General features: G+C 39.2%; 2 protein-coding genes across 2 annotated transcripts in view; one reads left to right on the top strand and one right to left on the bottom strand.

Annotated features, from left to right (window-relative positions):
- Window positions 1-4,328, top strand: part of LOC145766962 (prefoldin subunit 3-like) — a 10,328-nt gene extending 6,000 nt beyond the window's left edge. Inside the window, exons 2-3 of the mRNA XM_082578683.1 lie at window positions 1,353-1,451; window positions 3,524-4,328. Coding sequence (XP_082434809.1) covers window positions 1,353-1,451; window positions 3,524-3,727 — 303 coding nt within the window. The 3' untranslated portion in view covers window positions 3,728-4,328. The remainder of the gene's footprint in view (window positions 1-1,352; window positions 1,452-3,523) is intronic.
- Window positions 3,816-25,880, bottom strand: LOC145766963 (uncharacterized). The gene is made up of 4 exons (XM_082578684.1): window positions 25,745-25,880; window positions 24,357-24,447; window positions 4,756-4,861; window positions 3,816-3,955 (listed from the first exon to the last, which is right to left on the bottom strand). The coding sequence occupies exons 1-4, from the start codon at window positions 25,833-25,835 to the stop codon at window positions 3,851-3,853; spliced, it is 393 nt and encodes a 130-aa protein (XP_082434810.1). The 5' UTR covers window positions 25,836-25,880; the 3' UTR covers window positions 3,816-3,850.

Below are 25,880 nucleotides of genomic sequence, written 5' to 3'. Positions count from 1 at the left end.
TGCAACGTATCCTAGTCATCAAAGTTCTCTTTTCTACACGATTTCAACGTTTAGCGACGTTAAAACGATAAGCCACACATTTGGTGAGTCTTTTCATTCTGTTACTACAATGTAAAAATGAACTGTTAGGCTAACTGGGTTCTTGGAACAAATTTTTGCTGGTAGGGATAACTAGGCTACGGTACCCGATAATTTCCTTTCAATCCAAGCTGTAGGCCACACATTTGTTGATCCAAACTAATCATTTTAACTATTCAAAAGTACTAACTTATAGATACAAACATGATTTTTTTTTGTAACATTTTCTTTTTTTTATTTTCCCTTCACATTTTAAATTTTTCTGAAGGTGTTGCGACCGTGCCAAATTTCTTTCAACTCAATAACTTACTTCGGTCACAAGCACGTTTTAGCGTTCGCGTTTTGTCGCTTCTACCTTTGCTATGTTGACGTGTATTGTTTTTGATATGATGGTCTGAAATAAAAACAACTGAACTGACATATTGTTTTTGATATGTTTTTGATATGATGGTCTGAAATAAAAACAACTGAACTGACATAACGAATTTTAATTTAATAGTTCAAACATTTTATTTTTATTCCTTTCTGCACGTTCAGCGACGTTAAAACGATGTGAAAACAGTTAGGCTGCGGTACCCGATAATTACCTTTCAAAAATAAAATTTCAAAAACTCGCCGAATAGGGCACTCGCCGAAAAAGGCTCTCGCCGAATAGGGAACTCGCCGAATCGGACTAGCCGAATCGCACTCGCCGAATCGGACTCGCCGAAACGGGCCATTCCGTATAATTCTATAAAAAAGACTTAATCTTTGCAATTTTTTTGACTTTGCATTATGCCCTGAATGGAAAACTGGACATAGATCCTTGGCACGATTCCATCATAAGGGGATTATGTCCATAATTTATGTCCACAATTGCACATAGCCCAGTTTTGCTTTCAAAGTATGCAAGACATTTGGGAGTATGTCCATAGCTTCACCTTGAATTAGATTACATAGAAGGCTGAAACCCGGAGTGTTGGAAGAGCTATGTTCAAAAACCAAGAAACTGCAATAAAACAAAAAACCTAAAAGTGGACATAAACCGGTTTGGTTTTACCTCAACGATATATATGTCATTGCTCCAGTTGAGGACATGCAGAGCCCTCAGATTAGACAAGTGTAATTTCAATGTGGGGATTTTTATGCTTGGTATCCAATTTATAACAAATTGGATTGAAGTGAATCGTGGCTTTATATATTAAAAATTAAAACAAAACCAACTAAATGACACGTTGAAACAACTGTAAAGACTATTACACAGTTATTTAACATGTTTGAACAATATGTTACAGGATTCCACCGAACCAATGAAAACAAAGTTTTTACTTTCTGGTGCAGTTCATGCCAATGCAACAATTTCACCCACACAAGATGTCTGTCTTTGGCTTGGGGTAAGCATGTTCATTAGGATGTTTTTAATTTTGAAACTGTAAACCGCACAAGGTGGTAAAATGTAACAATTGGTAAAAAATCATGACCTGCACAACTTTGATTTAAAGAATTTTTTTCCAATATTTACTACTTTTGTAAGAAAGTTGAAAAAGTCACAAAATCAACAGAAAAGGAAGTGACAATATTAACGTTCCACCGTTTCTTGTTGAAATATTGCTTGCATTTTTCTTGCTTTTGGTGATGTGCGCAATTGTAACAAGGGTTATTCGGTGTTTTGCTGTGGAGTGTACTGTACCCGAGAGCAAAAGGCGTGTAAAGCTGCCTTGAAGCAGGTTTGCAAATTTTAGTGAACCGTAAAGTTTGTTCTTTCTCACTGTGCCAACAGAAAATTTGTTGAAAACACCAAGTTATTACTGGTCTTGTTATACGTTTCCTGTAATGTTTCCTGTAATACTATACTTTGATCTTCAACGTAAAACACCATAAACTTATTGCTACGATTGTGCGCAGTACGCAAAGACCAATAACAACGTCGTAAACATAAAAACATTGTCTGGAATAACTGTATGTATATACATAATGGTGTAATAAAATGGTGTAATTACTGTAATATGTATGGTGTAATAAATATAATCACTTCAAAACCAGAAATTTCGTGACATGTCTCATTAATCATCATGCATGCAACTTCAGATACGGTACATTAGTTATCACTTACTTTGTTCCACAATATTTCTTTAAAATAGGCTTTTAAATAAAGAGATGCACCAGGATGTTCCATGTGATCTAATTAGAATTGCCCTTAATCACCCATGAGAATATATACTGAAAGAAAACACTTATTCAGCCTAATGCATGGATAGGACAAAATGTACCGGTTTATGTGGTCACTGGCCAGTGGTCAGTAGGTCACCCATGCCAAGCCTACTTTTTGTCCCATGCATTTAGACTCAAATGTTAGGGATTGATTTTCAATTACGCTTATAATTCTGACCATACAGTAGAATTCGTCATGGTTTTAATTCGTTAGTTTGCCACATTTTTGTCAGTTCCAGTTGCATAATTCATGAGGTTGACATGTTTGTCTTATTCATCATTTTCTTCTTATCCCCTTGATGTTGTAAAAATTATTATATAATTCTGTAAGTTGAACTTGTTCGGAGGCCTGGCTCTTCGAAGAGAGGTGGTCATGAGTTGTTTTTTGCTGTTTTAGTGTTTTTAAATTTTTTTTTGGAAACCAAAAGACTTTAGTAGATAAGTTGCATGTAAGTGGCTGTTCTTGTGCCTGCCCATGACTTTAGGTGATGTTTGTCAGAAGTTAGACAATTTTTACTTGTTTAAAAAGTGATGCCTTCCCAAAATTGCATCGACCAAAGTATCCTCAAAACGCCAAAAAAATTTAAAATAAAGTTCCTTCTGATGACCCCCCTTTAAGGGTGAAATAGGCTGTCAAGGGTTTAGAAAGTAATAACTAGATTTTATTTAATTCGCTCTGCTTGGCTTGAGCACTTTTTGTAGTGATAATAGTATTTATTGTTTAAAATGTTTCTATGTGCTAAAGTGCTTATTTGTCACCAATATGACACTGATAGAGATATAAACAGGTTGTTTTGAAAAAGCAAAAAAAAAGTTTGAACAACCTAACGGTTAGGTCTCCTACAGTAAGCACTTGCACTAAATTATTGAAAACACTTTAGCTTACTTGAGTAAGTACGGTAATAACTGTGAAAAACTGGTTCTGTATTTGCCAGGTGCCAAACGCATAAAGTATTTTCACGATATGGTGATTTATTATCAAGTATATGCTGCCATAGGCCACAGTGTATTCTTTAAGCGACTAGTTTTTAGAATCACTTGTCGCGCAGTAAAGTGAACTTTCTACTAAAGCTCTGTCATATTTGTAATGTACGGTAGTACCTGTTATAGGTGTACTTTTTTTTAAAAAATGGCTGCGGTGTAGAATTATGCTTAGTCGGACTTGAATCTCTTTAGAATATTAGTCGTTGCAATTCCTGCATGTTTTGGATACTGTCCAACACGTCTTTTTGACATGATCACTTACAATTTTCAGGCTAACGTGATGTTGACTTACACCACGCAAGAAGCACTGGATCTCTTGACAAAAAATTACAACATGGCGACCAAAAACCTTTCCTCGGTTAACAGCGATGTCGCCTTTCTGAGAGATCAGTTCACAACAACTGAAGTTACAATGGCAAGGCTGTACAATTGGGATGTGAAGCAACGTCGACTTGCGAAAGAAAAGTCGGGCTAACTGATAATGTTTTCATACGTCTGAGAAAGCATCCCAAGGAACATGCTCTGATATACATTGGATACACGTTTATTGCAGGAAAAACGACCGACACAAACAAAATTATAATTCTCATATAAATAGCTACTTCTTGGGTTCCAACAAGTCCTGTATTTGTGCTTTGTCTTTATCGCTCATGTACTGCATGGATTGCTGTAGCATGATGTTGTGTCGTTGATCCGTTTTATCCTATTGAGAAACATTCAATTGTCAATCGCTGCTCGATCACGCTGTGCATGAATGACATGATTCGTTGCAGCGGTCAAATTTTTAATTGCCTCAGCGTTTAATGTCGTTTGTGCATTGGAGAAGTATCTTCAACTAAGCGTTATGTCAACTCATCTGGCAAATTAACCCTTTTTTACATTGATACAACTTCTGTAGACCTTGAATTAATGTAAAAAGAGTTGACTTCCTGGCTAGAAATATGTGCCCAGAGTTTGTTGACGATTGTTTTGCGCTTTTATCATGGTTGCACCTTAAATTTGGGCGACGACTAGCAGACTTCTGGAAGCATTATTTTTGAGTAACTACACAATTCCATAAAAAAAAGCGAAATGAATTTGACTAGTGATATTTTGTGAGCATAATATTTAATATCTTTTCAGGAAGTACAGGTTTAAAGGTTTTTTTTGCAGATTAAATTACAGTTGTAATATTTAATATCTTTTCAGGAATTATCGATTCATTACTTTTTTTGCATGTTTTTGCAGACCTTCTGATGATCCGTTAGGTGAAACAATTTGTAAAGGCTTCAGATAGTAATAACTATATTTGATTTGAGCATACCATATATATGATCAGTAACAGAAAATGCTGAAACATTGCTGTTAGACAGGACTACGAGTTTTCGATCACGATGACGCTTCCATTGAAGATTGTTGCAATTAAAAACGATCTTACAGACAACCTCGCTTGATTTTCGTGTTGACTTGTACTGTACCACACCACTAATATTGTAAAGTTGCTCAATTATTCAGTTAACTCACAAAATGTTTCTTTATCATCACTCCACCGCAAAGGATAAACCAAAGCACCATCATAATCGTCGCTAGTTTTGTTCTGTTATCCCATCTGAACGTATTTGATTGCGGTCTGCAAAATTAAAATAAGGTAACCATAGCCGTAAGAGATGGGGGAGGGCGGTTTCCAGCTAAAAAAACATCGCTAGTTTTGGCAAAGAGGTGATTTCCTTGAACCATAGACAAGTAAAACCTAACAACTACACGGCATTTAACATACCGTAATTAAATAAAAATAAACTAAAAATTGCAAACGTTTTCGGCCATACTGATGTTAGCATTAGAATGAAGGCAGAGGAGGAGCAGAATAACATGGCGCTTAATTGCGCAAGGAAAACACACACACATCAATGACGCAAAATTACGTGAAGACATTTAGCAGATAGGAGGCGCTTGCGACAAACAACTGCCTATTGAGGCGAAGATTGCAGGATTTTATGAGCAAAGCCTCGTGGGTTTAGTATCTAATTCGGTGAAAACAAGTTTGGCAATCGAGTGTATGATCTTTAATGGTTCTTTTTCTGTTGAGAGCACTTAAATCCAAATGCCCCTCACATTCTTGTGGCCAAATGTCGTGTGGACATACCAATCAGGGTTCGATCTTAGCACTGGTCCTCTGGCCAATGTCTAGTGCGAGTTCCCCGCGGACCAGTACGAATCGTTTTGCACTGGTCCGACTGTCCAGTGCGAAAATATCATCGTATTATGTCGTTTGATCGTTTAGAATGCGTGGTTCTCGTTTGCGCTTCTCTTCAAACAACAAAACACGTGATCTGTGCATGTTAAACCGTAAGAAAAACACAATTGCAACATCACGTGTTAAATCGTAAGAAAAAAGCAATCGCAACATCACGTGACGGTGTTAAATCGTAAGAAAAAGGGTAATCGCAACAACACGTGAACTCTGGTAGCCTAGTTTCGACCCCAAACCTGCCATACAACTACGGCTGGCAAACGATTCATCTGTGAGGTCAAGAAGGCCCGACACTGGCTATGTGTTTACAAGGCCAAACAAACACCTATCGGATTCTGAGCCCGTGGTCGTCCTGTCATCAGATTCCGATTATGACCCATCATCGAATTCAGAAATTGAAGAAGAGCCCCAAGTAGATTGAAGACTCAACGTAGATGGAATGTTTTGCCTAGTAGTACAGGCGTGGGAGCTTTTTTGTGGGAAATTTTTTTTATCAAGCTGACACTTTGCTCAGACCTTCCCCATATTATGCAAATAGCTCAGAAAAAAATCCCCATCAATTGGATGATGGGAAACCACTTTTTGGGCCCTTTTTCCAAATGACTCACAATCCCTTTTGGGTCCAACATATGAAATTTTCAAGTTTTTCAAAATAGGACAAATTATACATCATTTTTTAGCTTTTTTCAAGGGGAACAACTTTTTCTATTAACCAGAACCCTCAAAATGTACAGATAAAAAAGTTATTACCGATTAAGCAACAGGATAAATCTATGAAGTTCAGGCAAATTTGAAATTATTCGTCACTGTTGGACTTATTCTTCTATATTCTTTGACAAGAATTGAACAAAGTAAGCGAAACATAAATTGAAGCTATCATCAATTCATCATCATCAAAAACGTCAAAGATGTTGCTTTCCTCCTCGTCTTGTCCCGTTTCATCTTCATTGTACGAGTATTCCTCTTCTTCGGTACCAACATCGACGTTTTGCAGAAGTGAAAAAAAGTCTTCATTCTTAAGTTTTTCGTCTAGTCTCTGGAGTATGACGTTCATACTAATTATTAGCCTACTTAGATACGAAAAAGATGTAAAACTATCTTTGTATTTCAAGCATACTTACTAAAGTATTACATTCAACACCATGACTACCACCAACACCAGATATTGCTGATAACTGCAGAATTCTCTTTTCATCTATGGTTGTACGATCAATTCCAAACCGAGCAGCACACAGTAAAGAGGACAGCAAAAAGCTTCATTGGAATTTGGACAGATCTTGCGATCGAGCAAACTCTTATGCGCTCAAATAAGTCGCGTGAAGGATTGACGGAAGGAAAAAGTATGACAGAAAAGTGTTTGACATCTTTGGGTTTTGAGTGTGAGTCACTCGGCAAGTATTCATGAAGCAATTACGCAACTAAGCAAGGCTCAGTTTCTATGAAGCAACCAGCATGAAGAGTTGGGTGCTTCAAGAAAAAAGAGGGATTACGAAGATTTTTGGCCCGGTTAACAACGAAACACCCATTCTTGGTACCAGATGTAAACCTATCTTCTCTTTCAAATGGTCTAGTGTCCTTCGCTGGAAAAGATGACGTCAATTGTAAACAACGGAGCAAATTGGTCAAAATACCCAGAAAGGTTTAGATGGGGTAGCAGCTACTAACGCATCATTCAAACGCAAAGATTGATAAGACATTAGAATCCTTAATGGAAGTAAACAAAACAAAAAGTGGTGCAAGTGGTATTGGTCCGAAAGTCATGTTCAATAGGATGATTGCTGCTGCTGAAAGAGAGGAAAGCCTTGAGCAATTTTTCGAATTCGAGTTGACTTCAGAGCCAATGTCGATGTTCAAGGAAGGCATGATGAGAAAGCCTGACAAACCCTCCCTTCGAAAAGTTCTGCCTGGCTCTTCGTCGCATGGCTTGGAGGAAATCAACAAGCAAGTGACTTCTATTATTGACGGTGGTGCATTACTACATAAAGTTTGCTGGAAAAAAGGAATGAAGTTTTCGGAAGTTTGAAATTCGTATGTGAAATATATCCAAAACCATTATACCCATGCTGTTGTTGTGTTTGATGGCTATGATGACGAAAGTACTAAAAGTTACGAGCACTTGCGCCGAAATTCCGTTCCACAGAGCACGTTTGTGAAAATAGATCCGAGCAATTCACTTCCTTTTGCTCAAGATAGCTACCTCATCTGCATCGAAAACAAGGCTGAATTCATCAAGTTTGTTTCTACCCTGCTGAGACAATCCGAAGTTGAAGTTCACAACTGCTCTGATGATGCTGACAGTTCCATTGTAGCGAAATCCCTTGATTATGCTTCTCTTCGAAAAGGTCCAGTAAATGTCATTGCTGATGATACTGATGTAGTTATTATGTTACTGCATCATTGGAAGACTGGCACTCATGATGTTATCCCTTTGCATGCCATATGCATATATTTGCCATGTCTAAATGTAAACAAAGATAAATATTACATACAGGGTATCTAGAATTGAACAATATCAAAAGTGTAAACATTATTATATAAGGGAACGTTCAAATATTACGTAACGCTTTTTTTCCGAATTTTTGACCCCCCCCTCCCCCATGTAACGCCAACGTAACGCTTTTTTCAATCCCCCCCTCCCCCATGTAACGCTTTTTCACTACGAATTCAGCACAAAAAACTACCATTCCGTAATCGAAAGCGTTACGTAACGTTTTGCTTGAACCCCCTCCCCCCCGATGTGACGCTAACGTAACGCTTTGCATAAACCCCCCCCTCCCCCTCGAAGGCGTTACGTAATATTTGAACGTTCCCTAATCCCTACGTAAAAATACATACCTGAGTGTAGTAAGTGTTGAATCTTCATTGTCACCATACCAGATCTTGAATGCAGCTATAGATGCTACTCTGACCTTATTTTGGGAACTCCAGACATTGCTGATAATTGCAGAATTCTCTTTCAGCGTTTCTGATTTTTGCAAACTCGTAACCAAACTTCCTTTTCCAAATATCGATGACGTTGTGTCGCATCCTGACCATGCACGGAAGAAAAGAAGATCTTCTTTGATATCTTTAATACTTGGGTTGGCTTCTTTGATGCTCCAGGCTTTGTTGAAGTGCTCCTGGACGAAGTAAATAATTGCACAGGAAAAGCTAACACCAAGCCAAAGAGCAGCCTACTTCCATGGGCTACGTCTTTACTTGGTGAAGAATTTAAATTCAATGTTTGTGAAAGGGGATGGAGAAACAATAGCAACAACGAACTTGTCCCAATAATGACGGATATATGCATATAGCACCAGAAGCATTGACCAAAGTAATTAGATGCAGATGTAAGAAATCAAGGGAAAATCCATGTGGAACGAAAACTTGCACCTGTCGTAATTATGGAATGGCATGTGTTTCTTCGTGTGGTGAATTTCATAGTGTTGAATGTAATACTTTAGTAAGTATGCTTGAAATACAAAGATAGTTTTACATCTTTTTCGTATCAAAGTAATAATTAGTATGAACGACATACTCCAGAGACTAGACGAAAAACTTAAGAATGAAGACTTTTTTTCACTTCTGCAAAACGTCGATGTTGGTACTGAAGAAGAGGAATGCTCGTACAATCAAGATGAACGGGACAAGACGAGGAGGAAAGCAACATCTTAGACGTTTTTGATGATGATGATAGCTTCAATTTATGTTTCGCTTACTCTGTTTAATTCTTGTTAAAGAATATAGAAGAAGAAGTCCAACAGTGACGAATAATTTCAAATTTTCCTGAAATTAATGGATTTATCCTTTTCCTTAATCGGTAATAACTCTTTTTCTGTACATTTTTAGAGTTCTGGTTAATAGAAAAAGTTGTTCTCCTTGAAAAAAGCTAAAAAATGACGTATAATATGTCCTATTTTGAAAAACTTAAAATTTTCATATGTTGGACTCAAAAGGGATTGTGACCTCATTTGGAAAAAGGGCCCAAAAAGTGGTTTCCCATCATCCGATTGATGGGGATTTTTTTCTGAGCCATTTGCATAATATGGGGAAGGTCTGAACAACGTATCAGCTTGATAAAAAAAATTTCCCATAAACACCACTGGTCACAGCGGTAAACCATAATCTCTTCGTGAGAAAATTGTAACATAAAATTCTCGGATCCGTTCGTCTGTATGTAATGACCGAAAAAGAAACACTCCTTTGAAACGTCTATTCAAAAAGTGTATTTCTGTAAAATTAGCCCGCGGCTATCGAAAATGGGGTGCAACGCGATATACTACTCAAAATTTGTCACTACAATCCAAATTACTTAGATAAAAGACGGAATTTTCGTCCAGCTGGCAAGCACTAAGCAAACAGTTAAATATGCCTCCAACTTTCAAGCAACCATTTTACAAATGACTAGAATAATTTGCGATATCTCAAACTCACGTAAACAGTAACTGTGACGCAATAATGAAAGACATTGTCACGCAATTCAAACAGGTGTTCAAAGGTGGTGATGCAATGTTTCATCAGGTCTTACGAACGATGGTGCAATATTTAGACATTTTCTAGCAATTTCCATGACGTAAGATGCCAGCTAGGTTAAGTAGACCATAACGGTTTTATATGACGTTTGATTTGGTGAATAATTGTCGGGAACATAGCGGCCCCTAGTTATGACAGTCTGACATGGCATAACTAAAAAAGAATGACGACAATTGTGAGCCAATGAATAAAAACACACAATACACAAATTGTTTGAATCACTCACGTTTAAGTTAATACGTAAATACAAAGGGCATGCAAAGAATGAACAACAATAAGAATAATACGTGACGATACATGAAATTGGTACCATACGTACACGCAAAAATGATGCTATATACAATTGTTGCGATATGAACCGACTGTTCTGGGATCAGACAAGGGCCGCCCACCGCAGACAAAACCAGGCTCAAACCCTAACACTTAAGTGTTCTTTACGGGGGCGAGGCACGAGATATCCCTCAACACGTAGTCTACTTTCACTTTCCCCGTACTCTCATCATAGTTGCAGACAGCAACTTTAGCTCTACGAACCACAGGCTTCCCTTTTCTAATTTGTGGAACTACCTCATGCACCCTCCCAAGTTGATACTTCCCACGTTTACCAATGTCTTGGAGAGAACCCACCACTACAAGTTGACCAGGCTACAAATTCTCGGCCATTTTTTCCGGCCCTGAAGCCCTGGCAAGTAAAAATTGATCCATTTACTCCAAAACTGCTGAGAATATGACAAATTGAACCGATAATCCCTTCTTAATTGGTCACGATCATGTGGTTTCCCAACAGCACAGTATGGGTCCAAATATGGGGTCAAACGTGAGGCAGAGGTGATGACAGTAAAATCCCTAGGGTCATCACTCAAAGGTACCAAAGGGCGTTCGTTCACGATCCGAACGGCACTGCCTGTGTACGTAAGCAGTTCAATAAAATTGGGCTTGCGTATTGAAGTGTCCAAAATGTGAAAAAAGTACTTGGTCATATTGGCCACGAAACAAAATCTACCAAGCTGAAATCTAGCCAAGACATCTGCCAGAGAGTTTAACAAATCAGGACACGAAAACATTACATCATTAACACAGGTTCCTCGAAATTCAGACTTGCCATCGTAAACAATGCGCTGTTTTAATTGTGACGTCACAAAGTATGGTAAATACCACTCAAATCCCTTTACATTTTCTGCTTCACCAGCACGCTCGATATAACCATTAGATTTAAGATCCTTCATGGTGTCAGTAAGGAAATCACGAAGTTCAGGTTGTTTTAAAGCTTTCTTTCTTAAAGCAGCAGCTCTATCTGACGCCAGCACAAAATTGTTAGGCAAATCAATATCTTCCTTCAACGGTACAGGTATCTCAAATCGACCATCTTTCAACTCAATATTCGGTTCAACAAGTTTTCTAGCCAAAATGTCATTGCGAGACCATTCACAGGTTTCATTTTGCAACATCAAATCCTGAATGACTTTATTCAGGTCTGCTATTTCCATATCACGAGACTCAATTTTATGCTGAAAGCCAGAGATGACATCCGACTCTAAAGACGTCTGCACTCTGCACATGTTATCAACGCTTTCATCTAAGGGTGACTTACCACCACAAGCCAACCAACCGAGAGGAGTGAGCAAAGCATGTGATTCACTACGATTCTCACCAACACGCTCTTCTTTAGCCCACATCAAATAAGCGTTGTCGTTGCCAATCAGTACATCTACAGTACTACAATCGTTCAAATGAAACATATTCACGTCATGAAAATGACGGAAACCACTTAAATCCTGCTTATGCGGTAAAGTTTTAACATCGTCAGCCCAAGCTGGGTTAACCACCGAAGTTACATCACAAAACAGTTCATCCGTCTCTAACGACTGGATGTTGAGTTTAACAAGGTTAGCACAAGTAGGTTTCTGACCAGCCAGAGTATCCATTTTAAACGATGCTTTGTCATAGGGTTTAACGTCAAGTTCGCAGACCAAATCACTCGAAACAAAGGTCAACTGCGAACCAGGATCATGCTGACAATACACCAACTTCGATTTGCCAGTTATTGGATTCAAAATACGAGCAGCAGTAATGCGGTTAAAGGCTGCTTTAACATTTCCAATCTTAACATTACGCACAGGAACTCTGGCACCAGCATCATCTTTACCGACCGAGTCCAGAGAATCACGTGACGTCACATAAATATCATGCAGAAGAAAATAGTGTTTCCTATCGTTGTTAGCGGAATGGCCCGTTTCGGCGAGTCCGATTCGACTAGTCCGATTCGGCGAGTTCCCTATTCAGCGAGAGCCCTTTTCGGCGAGTGCCCTATTCGGCAAGTTTTTGAAATTTTTAAAAGGAAATTATCGGGTACCGTAGCCTAATTGCAATTGCCGTTTTTACATCGTTTTAACGTCGCTAAACGTTGAAATCGTGCAGAAAGGAATGAAAAGAAAATGTTTGAACTATTAAATTAAAATTCGTCATGTCATGTCATTCGTCATGTCATGTTCAGTTGTTTTTATTTCTGACCATCATATGAAAAACAATACACGTCAACATAGCAAAGGTAGAAGCGACAATTCACGTCAACATAGCAAAGGTGTAGAAAAAGGTAGAAGCGACAAAACGCGAACGTTAAAACGTGCTTGTGACCGAAGTAAGTTATTGAGTTGAAAGAAATTTAGCAAGGTTGCATCACCTTCAAAAAAATTTAAGATATGAAGGAAAAATAAAACAAAGAAAATGTTACAAAAAAATAATGTTTATGTCTACAAGTTAGTACTTTTGAATAGTTAAAATCATAGGCGCCTAACTATTTTTTTGGCCGTGGGGGCGAAAGCGTGTTTCATCAGTAGCAACGTAAATTCAGCGAAATGTCACGCAGATGGATGACGTAATTATGTCGTCACACTAGGATTGCTTTTATTGCCACACTCGGAGTTATCGCTACGTTCGACCTACCGTTAATTATTATAAACAAAGCTCGACCAAAACACATGCGTCGGCGTTGGCTAGCGGTTGATGGACTGCGACTCTTAAAGCGCAACATAAAGTTTAGCAACGAACTAGATTTATTAGCATGAAACAAGAGACGAAAAGGTTTACTAAAAGGTATACTGTAAATGGAATGAAAATACTAACTTGATCATATGCTTGAAAATATACCTGTTGAAAGCAAAATCATTCATGTTTACATCAATTCAACAGCACGTCACCTTTAATAAATTTAAAAGTTGCTGACATCCGTAAACAGCCCTTGAAAAATAGTTACAGAGGGACGTTTGATTAAGTTTTCGACTTGACATTGCTCCCTTTTCACTACAATATCGCAACTTATGGCTGACCAGCTTTCAAGTTCCAATTCGCTGTAATACGCCCGTTTTCGTGTTGCAGATGAAACAAACGATGCGCATATTCCCCGCCTTTGATCGGGTTTCTATGGCAACGGACGTGTGTGCGCCATGCAGTTTGCGCGAGTCCGTTGTTGTGTTGATTATGCCGCTTGTGCGACTGTGGGCAGTGCGGTATGTACCAGCCCTTGTTACGTTGGTTAGTGGTAACCTCGGGCCGAGACTTCAAGTTCATTTTCACAGCAACCGATTCACTGCCGCGACAATTCTCTGCAGAGGTTTCGACTTTCGAAAGCGACAGGAGGCTGTTTGCAAGCGCATTAAGTTAAACGCACGCTGCGTCAACGTAGCAAATTATGTTGTTTTTGGGTGCATTCAACATCTGATGACATTGAATCGACGCAAAATGGTAGATTTTTGCTATGTCACAGGCAGCAAAATCAGTCATTTATTCAACGTCTGCAGACGTTAAATCAACGTAAAAATGACAGATTTTTTTGTCTGGGGTAGGATTGTAGCATCGCTACTCGTTCTAGTGATTATTTACTGCGAAGCTGTTGCGGTTTGTATTTAAAAATGTTTTCCTGCTGCCGATCGCTAGTTCATCTATTGTTTTATGTATCAATGCCGCATAAAAAGTTGCTCCCACGCGGAAATATGCGTGGGGGCCTGGCCCCTACGGCTTAGGCGCCTATGGTTAAAATGATTAGTTTGGATCAACAAATGTGTGACCTACACTCCTACAGCTTAGATTGAAAGGAAATTATCGGGTAGGCTACCGTAGCCTAGTTATCCCTACCAGCAAAAATTTGTTCCAAGAACCCAGTTAGCCTAGCAGTTCATTTTTACATTGTAGTAACAGAATGAAAAGGCTAACCAAATGTGTGGCCTATCGTTTTAACGTCGCTAAACGTTGAAATCGTGTAGACAAGGGTGCTTTTGCTGACTATACAGTGCTCTTCAACCTTTTTGTCCGTGGTACACCTTTTTTCAATTTTTAATAACTTCGTATACCTCACAAATAGCAACTTGTTTAATTGTGCACAGGAAGTAATATAAAATTAATAATTAATTAATTGTTTGTTAAAGTGATTATAGTAGTCTTGAACTGGACTCAAGAAACTATACGCATGCAAAAGTGCAAAAAAAAGTCAAAATTGAAGTTGATTTAATGGCTAGCTTGTTGTTGCATTGTTTCGGCAAGTTGGACATAACGTGGTGTTAGCTCTTTCTCTTTTCCTCCCCGCATTAAAGAATCAATGGCAAGTATTGAGTTTTATTCGGTTGACTTGATCTCAATTAAACTGGAAAATCCTTCTTCACACAAATAAGTGGTAGGCATCTGCACCAAAACATCAATGGCTTTTTGCGCGAGATTTTTGTATTCGAGAAATTCAAGAAGAGAAACCCAACATTCTGTGTAATCCACTTCTTGGAATGAGTGTTTTTGATTTAAATCAGCCCGTAGTTCCAATAATTCTTCATCTTCAGTTGGTTCGTCATTAAATGGTTGGATAATCCACGAGTTTGCTTCCAGACATTGTTCGTTATCTTCAGGAAAATACGTAGTCAAATTGTCAGCAAGTAATTTCAGGTGACCAACAATAAAGCCAGACAAGTTATCTTCAGTAGAAACGTCCTCAAACTTCCAGCTAGACTCTTTCATGTAGTAAGTCATTGAAGTTCCTCGACAAAGCATTCCCTTTCCAGAGTGAAATTTTCATCTTCAGTGCATTGATCTTGCTAGTTGACCGAAATATATCACCCCCTCTCCCTTGAAGACTGATGTTCACCGTGTTCACTTGGTTCAAACGATCAAAAATCGACGCCAAGTAGGCAATGCCAATTTTGCAATCCAGAATATGTCACGAAACTTGGAAGCCCGTGGGTCTTCGTGTTCAGTGTAAAATGCCCTTAATTGTTCGCGAAGTTGAAACACACGGCAAATAACTTTCCCTCGCGATAGCCACCGTACCTCTGTTGTGACGTCCACTATCACAGATCTAAGCTGTATACCCTTCTCCAGCTGTATACCCTAGTTTTGATCTGGTATACACTTGGGTATACAGTATACCCAGTTGAAGAGCACTGGACTAGGATACGTTGAAACTGAGAAACATTCACAGAAGCCCTACGATACGTTGCATTTTTAAGATAATGTATTCAGACGTTGAATCAATGTACAAATGAAATGTTATGCTAAATGGGTTCTTGGAACAAATCGTAGGGCTTCTGTGAATGTTTCTCAGTTTCAAAGTATCCTAGTCAGCAAAAGCTCCCTTTTCTACACAATTCCAACGTTTAGCGACGTTAACACGATAGGCCACACATTTGTTTAGCCTTTTCATTCTGTTACTACAATGTAAAAATGAACTGTGTTCTTGGAACAATTTTTTGCTGGTCGGGATAACTAGGCTACGGTACCCGATAATTTCCTTTCAATCCAAGCTGTAGGCCACACATTTGTTGGTCCAAACTAATCATTTTAACTATGTTAGCCTTTTCATTCTGTTACTACAATGTAAAAATGAACTGTGTTCTTGGAACAATTTTTTGCTGGTCGGGATAACTAGGCTACGGTACCCGATAATTTCCTTTCAATCCAAGCTGTAGGCCACACATTTGTTGGTCCAAACTAATCATTTCAACTATTCAAAAGTACTAACTTATAGACATAAACATGATCTATTTTATTTTTTTTTGTAACATTTTCTTTGTTTTATTTTTCCTTCATATCTTAAATTTTTCTGAAAGTGTTGCGAACCGTGCCAAATTTCTTTCAACTCAATAACTTACTTCGGTCACAAGCACGTTTTAACGTTCGCGTTTTGTCGCTTCTACCTTTGCTATGTTGACGTGTATTGTTTTTCATATGATGGTCAGACATAAAAACAACTGAACTGACATGACGAATTTTAATTTAATAGTTCAAACATTTTCTTTTTATTCCTTTCTGCACGATTTCAACGTTTAGCGACGTTAAAACGATGTAAAAACGGCAATTATAATTAGGCTACGGTACCCGATAATTTCCTTTCAAAAATTTTAAAACCTCGCCGAATAGGGCACTCGCCGAAAAGGGCTCTCGCCGAATAGGGAACTCGCCAAATCGGACTAGTCGAATCGGACTCCCCGAATAGTAGCAGACCCCGTTGTTAGGGCCACACTGACGACAGTTGTTTGCATGAACGCAATCCCTAACCATATGCTGGCGCAAACAATTCAAGCATTTGCCAGCTTTCACAATGACATCTCTCCGATCTTTAGGTGTCAAGCGCAAAAATTCTTTACAATTAGACAAAAAATGATATTCAACTTGACCACGTGACGAACAATAAAAACATGCCGGTATGTCTCTACGTCTGGCCACACCACCGCACGGTGCGCCAACAGCAGTCGAGTACTGCGAACTCCCTGAAATCACATTATCATGGGGTTTTACCGACGTCTGCCTAACCGGACATGAAGGCAATTTTCCTTTGCCAAACTTTTTAAAATGCTGCGACTCATCAGAATCGCCCATTAGCATAATGCTAAAATCAGTCGACTTGCGAGTTTCCTCCCGTACTACAAATTCAAACAAACTCTGAAACGTAGGCTCATCAGTACCACCATACTGATCACCTAAAAAGTCAAGATAACGCTGCTTAGCGTCAAACGGGAGTCGCTTAGCCAAATCCAAAACAAAACGTCCTTCCAATTTGTCACGCTGACCATAAGCTTGCGCGTAAAGCAGACACTGCGACAATTCATCTTTAAACTCTTTCAAATCACTGGAAAAGATCAAAGCCAATTTGCTACCATAGCGATACTTTCTAATTTCCGGTTCAGCGAAAAGACCTCCACGAACCTCAAAACGTTGGGACAAGCGAGCTAACGACATTTCTATCCTGTCTTCCTCTGACAAGCCAGGAGTGTCAGAAACCAAATTAGCAATCGTTTGCGCAGCTGTTCTAACACAAGCTGCTTGTAACAAAGTCAAACGAGTTCCTTTAAAGGGCGAAGCTGCCATTAAGGCCGTAACACGATTTTTAAAGAAGATAAATGGCATATTATTACCATCGTAACCAATCAAGGCCGCCTTATCGAAAAACGTCCTACTATTTTGGTATTCAAAAAAGCAATCCTGTTGTTGTGGACTCGCTTTAGTGGGAGAAGACAAGCTATATCCCTTAAGGGGCTGAGGGGGCTCAGTCACATGCACAGCCCGATCACGATCCTCAGACATGTTAAAATCAGGAGACGCGATACGCCTCTCACAACCACCCAAATTTACGTGTAGCTGGGCGATCAAAAACTAGCGGCGCAGAAAACTGTGAAGGGGGCAAAACAATACTTCTGATAGCGGCCCCGTGACCTGTACGCTCTGGGGCAGGAGTTCGGCTATAATTCGCAGGCCTTGGCTCTAGGTCCTTCGGAAGACCTTTAGCTGCGGCCCCGAGACCTCCTGAAACAGCTTGAAAACGTGTGGATTGCTCTGGTCCACTTACAGATTGAACAGGCGTCTGGAAAAGGTTATGTATATTAAACTGTGATTGATGTTCACTTCTGGAATGCATAGAAGATCCCTTCTTAGAGCTACGCCGAGAGCCCACCTCTGATCGATATTCAGCTAAAGCTACCTCCTTACGTTGTTCAGCCCTCAACTGTGCGTCTTTGAGTGCGAACTCAGCAGCTCTCGCTTCGGCTTTCGCGGCAGCCTCAGTTCGTACGGCCACAGCTCTCGCGGCAGCCTCAGCTCTCGCAGCAGCCTCAGCTCTCGCGGCAGCCTCAGCTCTCGCGGCCTCAGCTCGTATGGCCTGCGCTCTCATGGCAGCCTCAGCAGCTCTCGCTTCGGCTTGTATCTGGAGCTCCTCTCGTCTTAGCTGTAGATTAATTTGTGCAACTACCCGAGACAAACTCCTAGACATCCTGGTGCTTACATTTGAGGCGCTATCCTCAGGATGTATGTCAGCATCCAACATATCTGAGAACTCACTTTCTTTTTGTTCGAAGTTATTTTTCAACGAGTTAAATTCGGGATCTACCCTATCACGAAGTTCTGCCAAGATTGCAGAGTTAAAAATTTTAATCAAAAGAGCATGGAAATGACGTAAATCCTCTTCCAAAGTAGAGAACTTAGATCTAAAAATTAACAGTTCCTGCTTATCACTCAAAGAACCTAGGGCTACAGAAAGTTCCCCAATTTGAGTCAAAATATCCCTTCTAAGATGCCGGGCCTCTCGAACTGACTTAGCCTCATCGTTACTTGGTCCCTCCCTAGAATGGCTTGCCCGACCGCAAAGAACATCATTAGGCTTAAACTCAGTCAAGTCCACGGCGGCCGAGTCCCTGTCGCCACCGAGTGCAGACATATTAAATGTTGGGGCTAAATTTAATAATTAAAAAATTACGTTACACAAACACACAAAATTAAGTTACAAAAAACTTAACTCCAAAGACCGTAAAAATACAAAAAGAATTTAAATGCACAATACCGTAGTTGCACGGGAATATGAAGTCCTAAAGTTCCACAAAACTTGCTTGGATTCGTCCACTTGAATCTTCAAGCACAGATGGATTGTCTTTAATCTTCTTTCTTGCCAATGAATGTCAATGTAGTTTTTTCTTCAGAACCAACAAAGAAACGCCTTTAATTTTTAGCTTGAAGTTCTTCAGTACCAACTGAGAAGAAATGTCTTTAATTTTATTTTGCTTCTGTAGACTACCAGCCAACAAGATCTTCTTTTATTATTTCTTTGCTTCTGTAGCCTACTAAACCAACAACTTCGTCTTTTATTATTTTGCTTCAGTACCAAACACTAGACAGAGTAACGTCTTTTATTATTTATGGTCACAGCGGTAAACCATAATCTCTTCGTGGGAAAATTGTAACATAAAATTCTCGGATCCGTTCGTCTGTATGTAATGACCGAAAAAAAAGCACTCCTTTGAAACGTCTATTCAAAAAGTGTATTTCCGTAAAATTAGCCCGCAGCTATCGAAAATGGGGTGCAACGCAATACACCACTAAAAACTTGTCACTACAATCCAAATTACTTAGATAAAAGACGGAAATTTCGTCCAGCTGGCAAGCACCAAGCAAACAGTTAAATATGCCTCCAACTTTCAAGCAACCATTTTACGAATGACTAGAATAATTTGCGATATCTCAAACTCACGTAAACAGTAACTGTGACGCAATAATGAAAGACATTGTCTCGCAATTCAAACAGGTGTTCAAAGGTGGTGATGCAATGTTTCATCAGGTCTTACGAACGATGGTGCAATATTTGGACATTTTCTAGCAATTTCCATGACGTAAGATGCCAGCTAGGTTAAGTAGACCATAACAGTTTTATATGGCGTTTGATTTGGTGAATAATTGTCGGGAACAACCACTTTTTAAGGTCCCACGACTGCACTATAGATAAACTGTTGTTACTGTTATTGCCATTGCATATTTCCATGTTATTGCCACCATTCATTATTGTCGCTTTAAGGTGGTTTTCCCTGGGTTGGCCTCGTGCTTCCCACGACAATCCTGTTTTTATCAGTCAACGGGACAGACCAGTGCGATCTCGTACGGACCAGTGCAAATGGTGAGCCACTGGTCCGGTTGTCCAGTGCAAAAAAAAGTTAAGGTTAAACCCTGCCAATGTATGATTGTATTAATATATGTACATTGCACAGCCCGCGTCGTACAAACCAATGAACTTGAACAGGACACTTGAATGGTTTGTATAATATTGTAGGTAGATAACAAAAATGGATTTAAACTTTATAGAATAATGAAACAATAAGAGGTTACAAATTATCACATTTTAACAGCCATCCAAATTGTACAGGGTCATCAATAATTAATTAATGTTACAGGAGATCCAATAAAAAAAATGGCAAAAGAGGCGAAGTGGCCTATGGAACCATTTTCACACATCTAAAGAAGGATTTGAAGATGAGCCCATTCAAACACATAAAGAAACAGTTGCTAAATGCCAATACCAACGTCTCTCCAGAGCCAGAATTCTTTTCTCACGCACTGAAGGAGGCATGCTGCCAAACCTTGTGTTCAGCAATGACAAGAAACTTGATGTCCAGCATCATTTTAGGGTCCACGTCTTTTAGGCGCCGGTCAAATAGGCGCGCACACTGTGGCGTCCGGATATTTAGGTGCGAAGCACTATGGTGCCCGTTCATTTAGGTGCTATTCCTAGTAAAGTCTGCAGATTGTATCAGCCCAGCTTTGGTAAAACCTAGTGCGGGTTTTGACAGAATGCTAAGTTACTCTTCACTCAAGCCTTCCACCCGCTTGAATATAGGCTACGGTATATTTTTTACTGATGTTTAGTGGTAGTTATTATTTGACTTATATAACTAAAAGTGAACTCAGTCATGTTCGGAAAATTGAATAATTAATTTATAAAGCTTTCGCCGCCGCAAACCTGGACTAACAACAACCAAATGCCGAACACGCCCATTAAAAAAAACAATTTATTTTTCTGTTCAATATAACATTTTGTGTGACAAGCGTTGGTGGTTTAAGCAGCTTCACTTACCGAAGCCATGACATATTTTTCAGTTCAATACAACATTTTGTGTGAAAAGCATTGTCGGATAAAGCAGCTTCACTTACTGAATCCATGACTAACAACAAATAAATGCACGCGCTTTAACAAAACAACATATTTTTTTTGTTCAATATAACATTTTGTGTGAAAAGCATTGCCCTACCTGCCAAGCTGATACAACTGCAGACTTTACTGGAAATAGCACCTAAATGAACGGGCAACACAGTGCTCCGCACCTGAATATCAAGACACCACAGTGTGCGCGCTTATTTGACCAGTGCCTAACTGTCTGCGCCTAAAAGACTTGCTCCCTCATTTTAGCAGTCAGAATGATCGTGTTTGGTAAAAAGATGTTGACGTGGAACCCCGGGTAGTCACTCGGAGACAAGTGGCGGCATCAATGATGGTGTGGGTTGCAGCCAAAGAATCAGGAAGGAGTCCATTGATTTTTGTGGCTTTCAGGTAATGTGCCGTTCTTCATTTCCAAGAATGGCCTCCTTCATCCAGAGACCAGAACCCCTTAGACTTTGACATCTGGTCTTACCTGGAGAGCAAGGTTTCGACCAAATAGTAAACACCACCAAAATTTGGAAGCGCTGAAGGCTAATCTGAAAAAAGAATGGACCAAAATATCTCAAAGAGTTATTCATGACTCTTGCGGGTCCTTTTCGAAGCGTCTCCGACTTGTTATTGATGCAAATGGCGGACACATTGAGTAAAACCTGTTTTTCCTAAATACTTATTTATTTAACAATAATATTATATATTTATTACTCAAAAATCGTTTACCATTTGTTAAATACAGTTGCTTGACGTTGTAACGCTAATTATTTATTGATGACCCTGTACAGTAAACAGAATCGATAGCCTACTACCAGTACTGTAAATCTGTAATAGCCTTAAAATTTCATCAATGTTTAAGATTTTAGAACCAGAGATAAAATTTACCCTTATTAACTTCATGCCGATTTTGGAACTACTTTTAAGCTTCATATTTAACTGTTGCGGCAATTATAATTTGATGAGCATGATGAATTGCACGAGGGGCGTAAGAATACTTCTCAAAAACCGGAGGTTGTTCTTCAGGATCCCTTGTTTGTGATCGAACTTTTGCATTAGCAATTTCTCCAACAAACTTTGCTTTGGTGAAAATATGGTGTTTTCAAGTTGTTATTTTTTTGCTACTGCATGTAATTAAGGTACATCTCTTAGGTGAAGTCCATTATATTACTGTAAAATTCAATGCAGCATCGTATTCCGGTGTGAAATGTTACAGTTTGCAAAAGTTATGCTCCAACGAAGCACCGATCTCAGTCAAGCAAACTTTTACTCTGCAGTATCTAGACCCACAGTGACAATTTTACAAACTTGTGCTCAAAACCGAAACATCATCATGTCCATCTAGATCCGGAATTGTTCTTGCATTACTATGATGTAGGTTGCAGTGTTTCATTGAGAAATTTAAATCTATGTATACCGAGGTGCCCCCGATTTCCCGTATAAGCCTAATGGGATATACAAGATGCATGGTACCTCACCTGGGTTTTTTTTCGCCGAGACTTTTCGGTATTATGTCCGAAATGACTTTAAAAAAATTCGGTCAGTTTTATGTATTTTGGTCATTTTTGGTCACATATAGTCAATTGACTATATATTTTTTTCGGACATTTTGACCTAATTGACTATATATTTTTTCAGACAATTTGACCGAATTGACTATATTTTTTTCGGACATTTTGCTAAAAAATCGGTCAATGACTGATAAATGACCGAAAAAAAAAACCAGGTACCTCATAGGCTACCGGAGTACTGGTATCTCTTGAATATTGAAATAAGTTAGCAGTTAGCCAGTAGAGAGAACAATGTGTCTACTTCAAAGTGTTGCATTATTTGTTTAGTTATTGTGAGGCACAACAACAAATGTTTTCTTTATAAACCACTGCTGAAAGCACAAACGCCTCATACAATTGGTTGAGTTAATGAAATAGGATTGAGCGAAGCGGGTGAGAAAGTTGTGCAAAACAACAAAAATTACTGCCATTTCTCAGTTTTGGGGATGCACGTGACCACGCGCTCTCCCTGGATCCAATAGCCTACTGTATGTGAGTATAAAATACTTTACTACCATCATAATCCATCGTCGATTTGTTCCCCACTAGTGGGGGTGGCCGATTGTTTCCCCGCAGCAATTGTTTTAATCCCTTTTCTTCATTTCACCCTGTCCCTTGCATCTTCCTCCTTCAGTCCGACTTTTTTAAATTCATCCTTCACTTGTTGTTTCCACGTTCTTCTTGGACGACTGCATTTCCTCTTCCCATCCACCTTTACATCTACTGCCTTTCTAAGAAAACTTCCTTCCTCCCTCCTTATCACATGTCCATACCATCTTACTCCATTTTCCCTTGCCAGTTGGTCTATGGTCTCTCTCATCTCTAGCATATCCAACAATTCTTCAGTCCTTTTTTCCTTTCTCGTTTTCACCCCACACATTGCTCTCACCATTGACGTTTCCGTTCTTCTCAGGATTGCCAGTTCACTCTCTCTTAATACCCATGTCTCGCTACCATATAGCACTGCAGGCCGCACACAGCTCCGATATACTTTTCCTTTCATCCTTAGTGAAAATTTTCTGCCATGCAACATTTCCCCACTAATTTTTTATATTTATAAAAAAATATTGAAAGCCCAAAAGTAATCTGTACGGTATTCAATTCTCAGTCGTATACCATATTTGTGATCTCGTACACAGTCTTAGGTATAGGTACACTAACACAGTGGTTTTCAACCTGAAGGTGGTTTGCCTTTTCTATGGGGGTCACGAAGACAAACCATAAAAAAAGTAAAAGATTTAAGCAGAAAAAAAAACATCTCACTGATGCTGCCTTGTGCATGATATCAATAAATGAGTATTTTTTTCAACAGAGTGGTATCACAATTTATATTATTTTTAATCACTGTATATTTTTTGTGCTATTGCGCATACACAAATGTAATACGCTTTTGGCTTATGCCGATTGAGCACTTTACTGGAGTCACCTTGCTGTGCATTGCGCAAAGCTCACTGCTCGCAGTTTGAGCACTTTGGCAAGGTTAGCAGTACGCTAGTACCAAGTGTACCTACTGCACTGAGGACACCGGAAGGCCAAAACGGTGTGCACTGTCTGCAAATGTATTACATATGCCTGAAACAAAATTTTTGGAAGGGGTCCATTCATCGTTAGTTACATTGGGTTGTTAAAATGGGTCGCAGTATGAAAAAGGTTGAAAACCACTGCACTAACAACATATATATACACATAGTTGAAGAGCACTGCATTGAAGAAACACATCAGAAAAAAAAGTTTTATGGTAACCTAAAATTATCAAGCTCTAACAAAACGAGAGAATAGACTAAACAGACTTAAAAATTCTAATACAGTAGGCTACTGCAAAAAAGTGACAACCTCACAAAACAATAACATAACCTGATAAAATGCATCTTACGGCGGTGAGGGATTGAGTTTTTCAGAGCTAAGGTTTGATGTACTTTTCTCTAACGATTTCCCATCATCAGTGCTTTGCATGAAAATAACACCTAAAATTCAAATGTGAAAAGACTTAAAAATTTTCTACTAGTACTAGCCTATTATGTACAACCAAGTTCTTGACATTAAACTTAACCTTGACACTAAAAAACTCAGAGAAGTTGTCTAATTGAGACACAAGCTTATCTACCATGACAAACAAAAACGACAGGACTTCACTGATCGATCTTAATAATCAGACTGAGAACGCTTCTATAATATAAGTGCTTAATCCTGGCAGTTTCATATACAGTATGATATATATACTATATTATACTTGCAGAAGCAGAGGTTTTGAGCCACTGACGCATTGCATGCCAGATTAGCCTACTGAGATTGACAGTAACAGAGTGGAATTCCTGATAATTGTTGCCGAGAAATTATTCTAGTCCACTAAGTGCCAGTAAATGGAGAGCAGTCCTGAAATGCATTGCTGAGTGCACACAATATTCTAGTCCACTAAGTGCACTAAGTCCACTCAGTCCACTTTTGTTTGTGGGAAATGCAGTAAAGGAGGGAATGAAGTGGAAGGCCATGATGATGAGTTCTGCCATGGCATCGAAACAGTGACAGACTTCTGTTATCTGGGTGATCGGATAAATGGAAGTGGTGGATGTGAAGCAGCGGTGACAACAAGGGCAAGATTGGGCTGGGCAAAGTTCAGGGAATGTGGGGAAATGTTGTATGGCAGAAAATTTTCACTAAGGATGAAAGGAAAAGTATATCGGAGCTGTGTGCGGCCTGCAATGCTATATGGTAGCGACTAGCGAGACATGGGTATTGAGAGAGAGTGAACTGGCAATCCTGAGAAGAACGGAAAGGTCAATAGTGAGAGCAATATGTGGAGTGAAAACGAGAAAGGAAAAAAGGACTGAAGAATTGTTGGATATGCTAGAGATGAGAGAGACCATAGACCAACTGGCAAGGGCAAATGGAGTAAGATGGTATGGACATGTGATAAGGAGGGAGGAAGGAAGTTTTCTTAAAAATGCACTAGATCTAAAGGTGGATGGGAAGAGGAAACGCGGTCGTCCAAGAAGAACGTGGAAACAACAAGTGAAGGATGAGTTTAAAAAAGTCGGACTGAAGGAGGAAGATGCAAGGGACAGGGTGAAATGGAGAAAAGGGATTAAAACAATTGCTGCGGGGAAACAATCGGCCACCCCCACTAATGGGGAACAAACCGACGATGGATTATGATGATGACACACCCCGAGAGCCGAAGCAGAGCTGTTTAATCTTGAGTAAAGCACATAACCAGTTTATGCGATAATGTATACAATTCCAAATTAAACTGCTGTGATTTACCTGTTGATAGTTTTTGGCATCTGAGATTTGTGTTCAAAGTCTTGCAGGTTCTGCTCAATAATTGTCTGAACAAGTGCCGCTGAATACTCATGATCAGGCAATATTATATAGATTTGTAATAAAAATATTTGACCTA

Source organism: Aplidium turbinatum, chromosome 3, assembly GCF_918807975.1.
Source record: "Aplidium turbinatum chromosome 3, kaAplTurb1.1, whole genome shotgun sequence".
Lineage (NCBI taxonomy): Eukaryota > Metazoa > Chordata > Ascidiacea > Aplousobranchia > Polyclinidae > Aplidium > Aplidium turbinatum.
The sequence above is the reverse complement of the archived record's forward strand: the minus strand, read 5'-3'. Positions and strand labels throughout refer to the sequence as shown.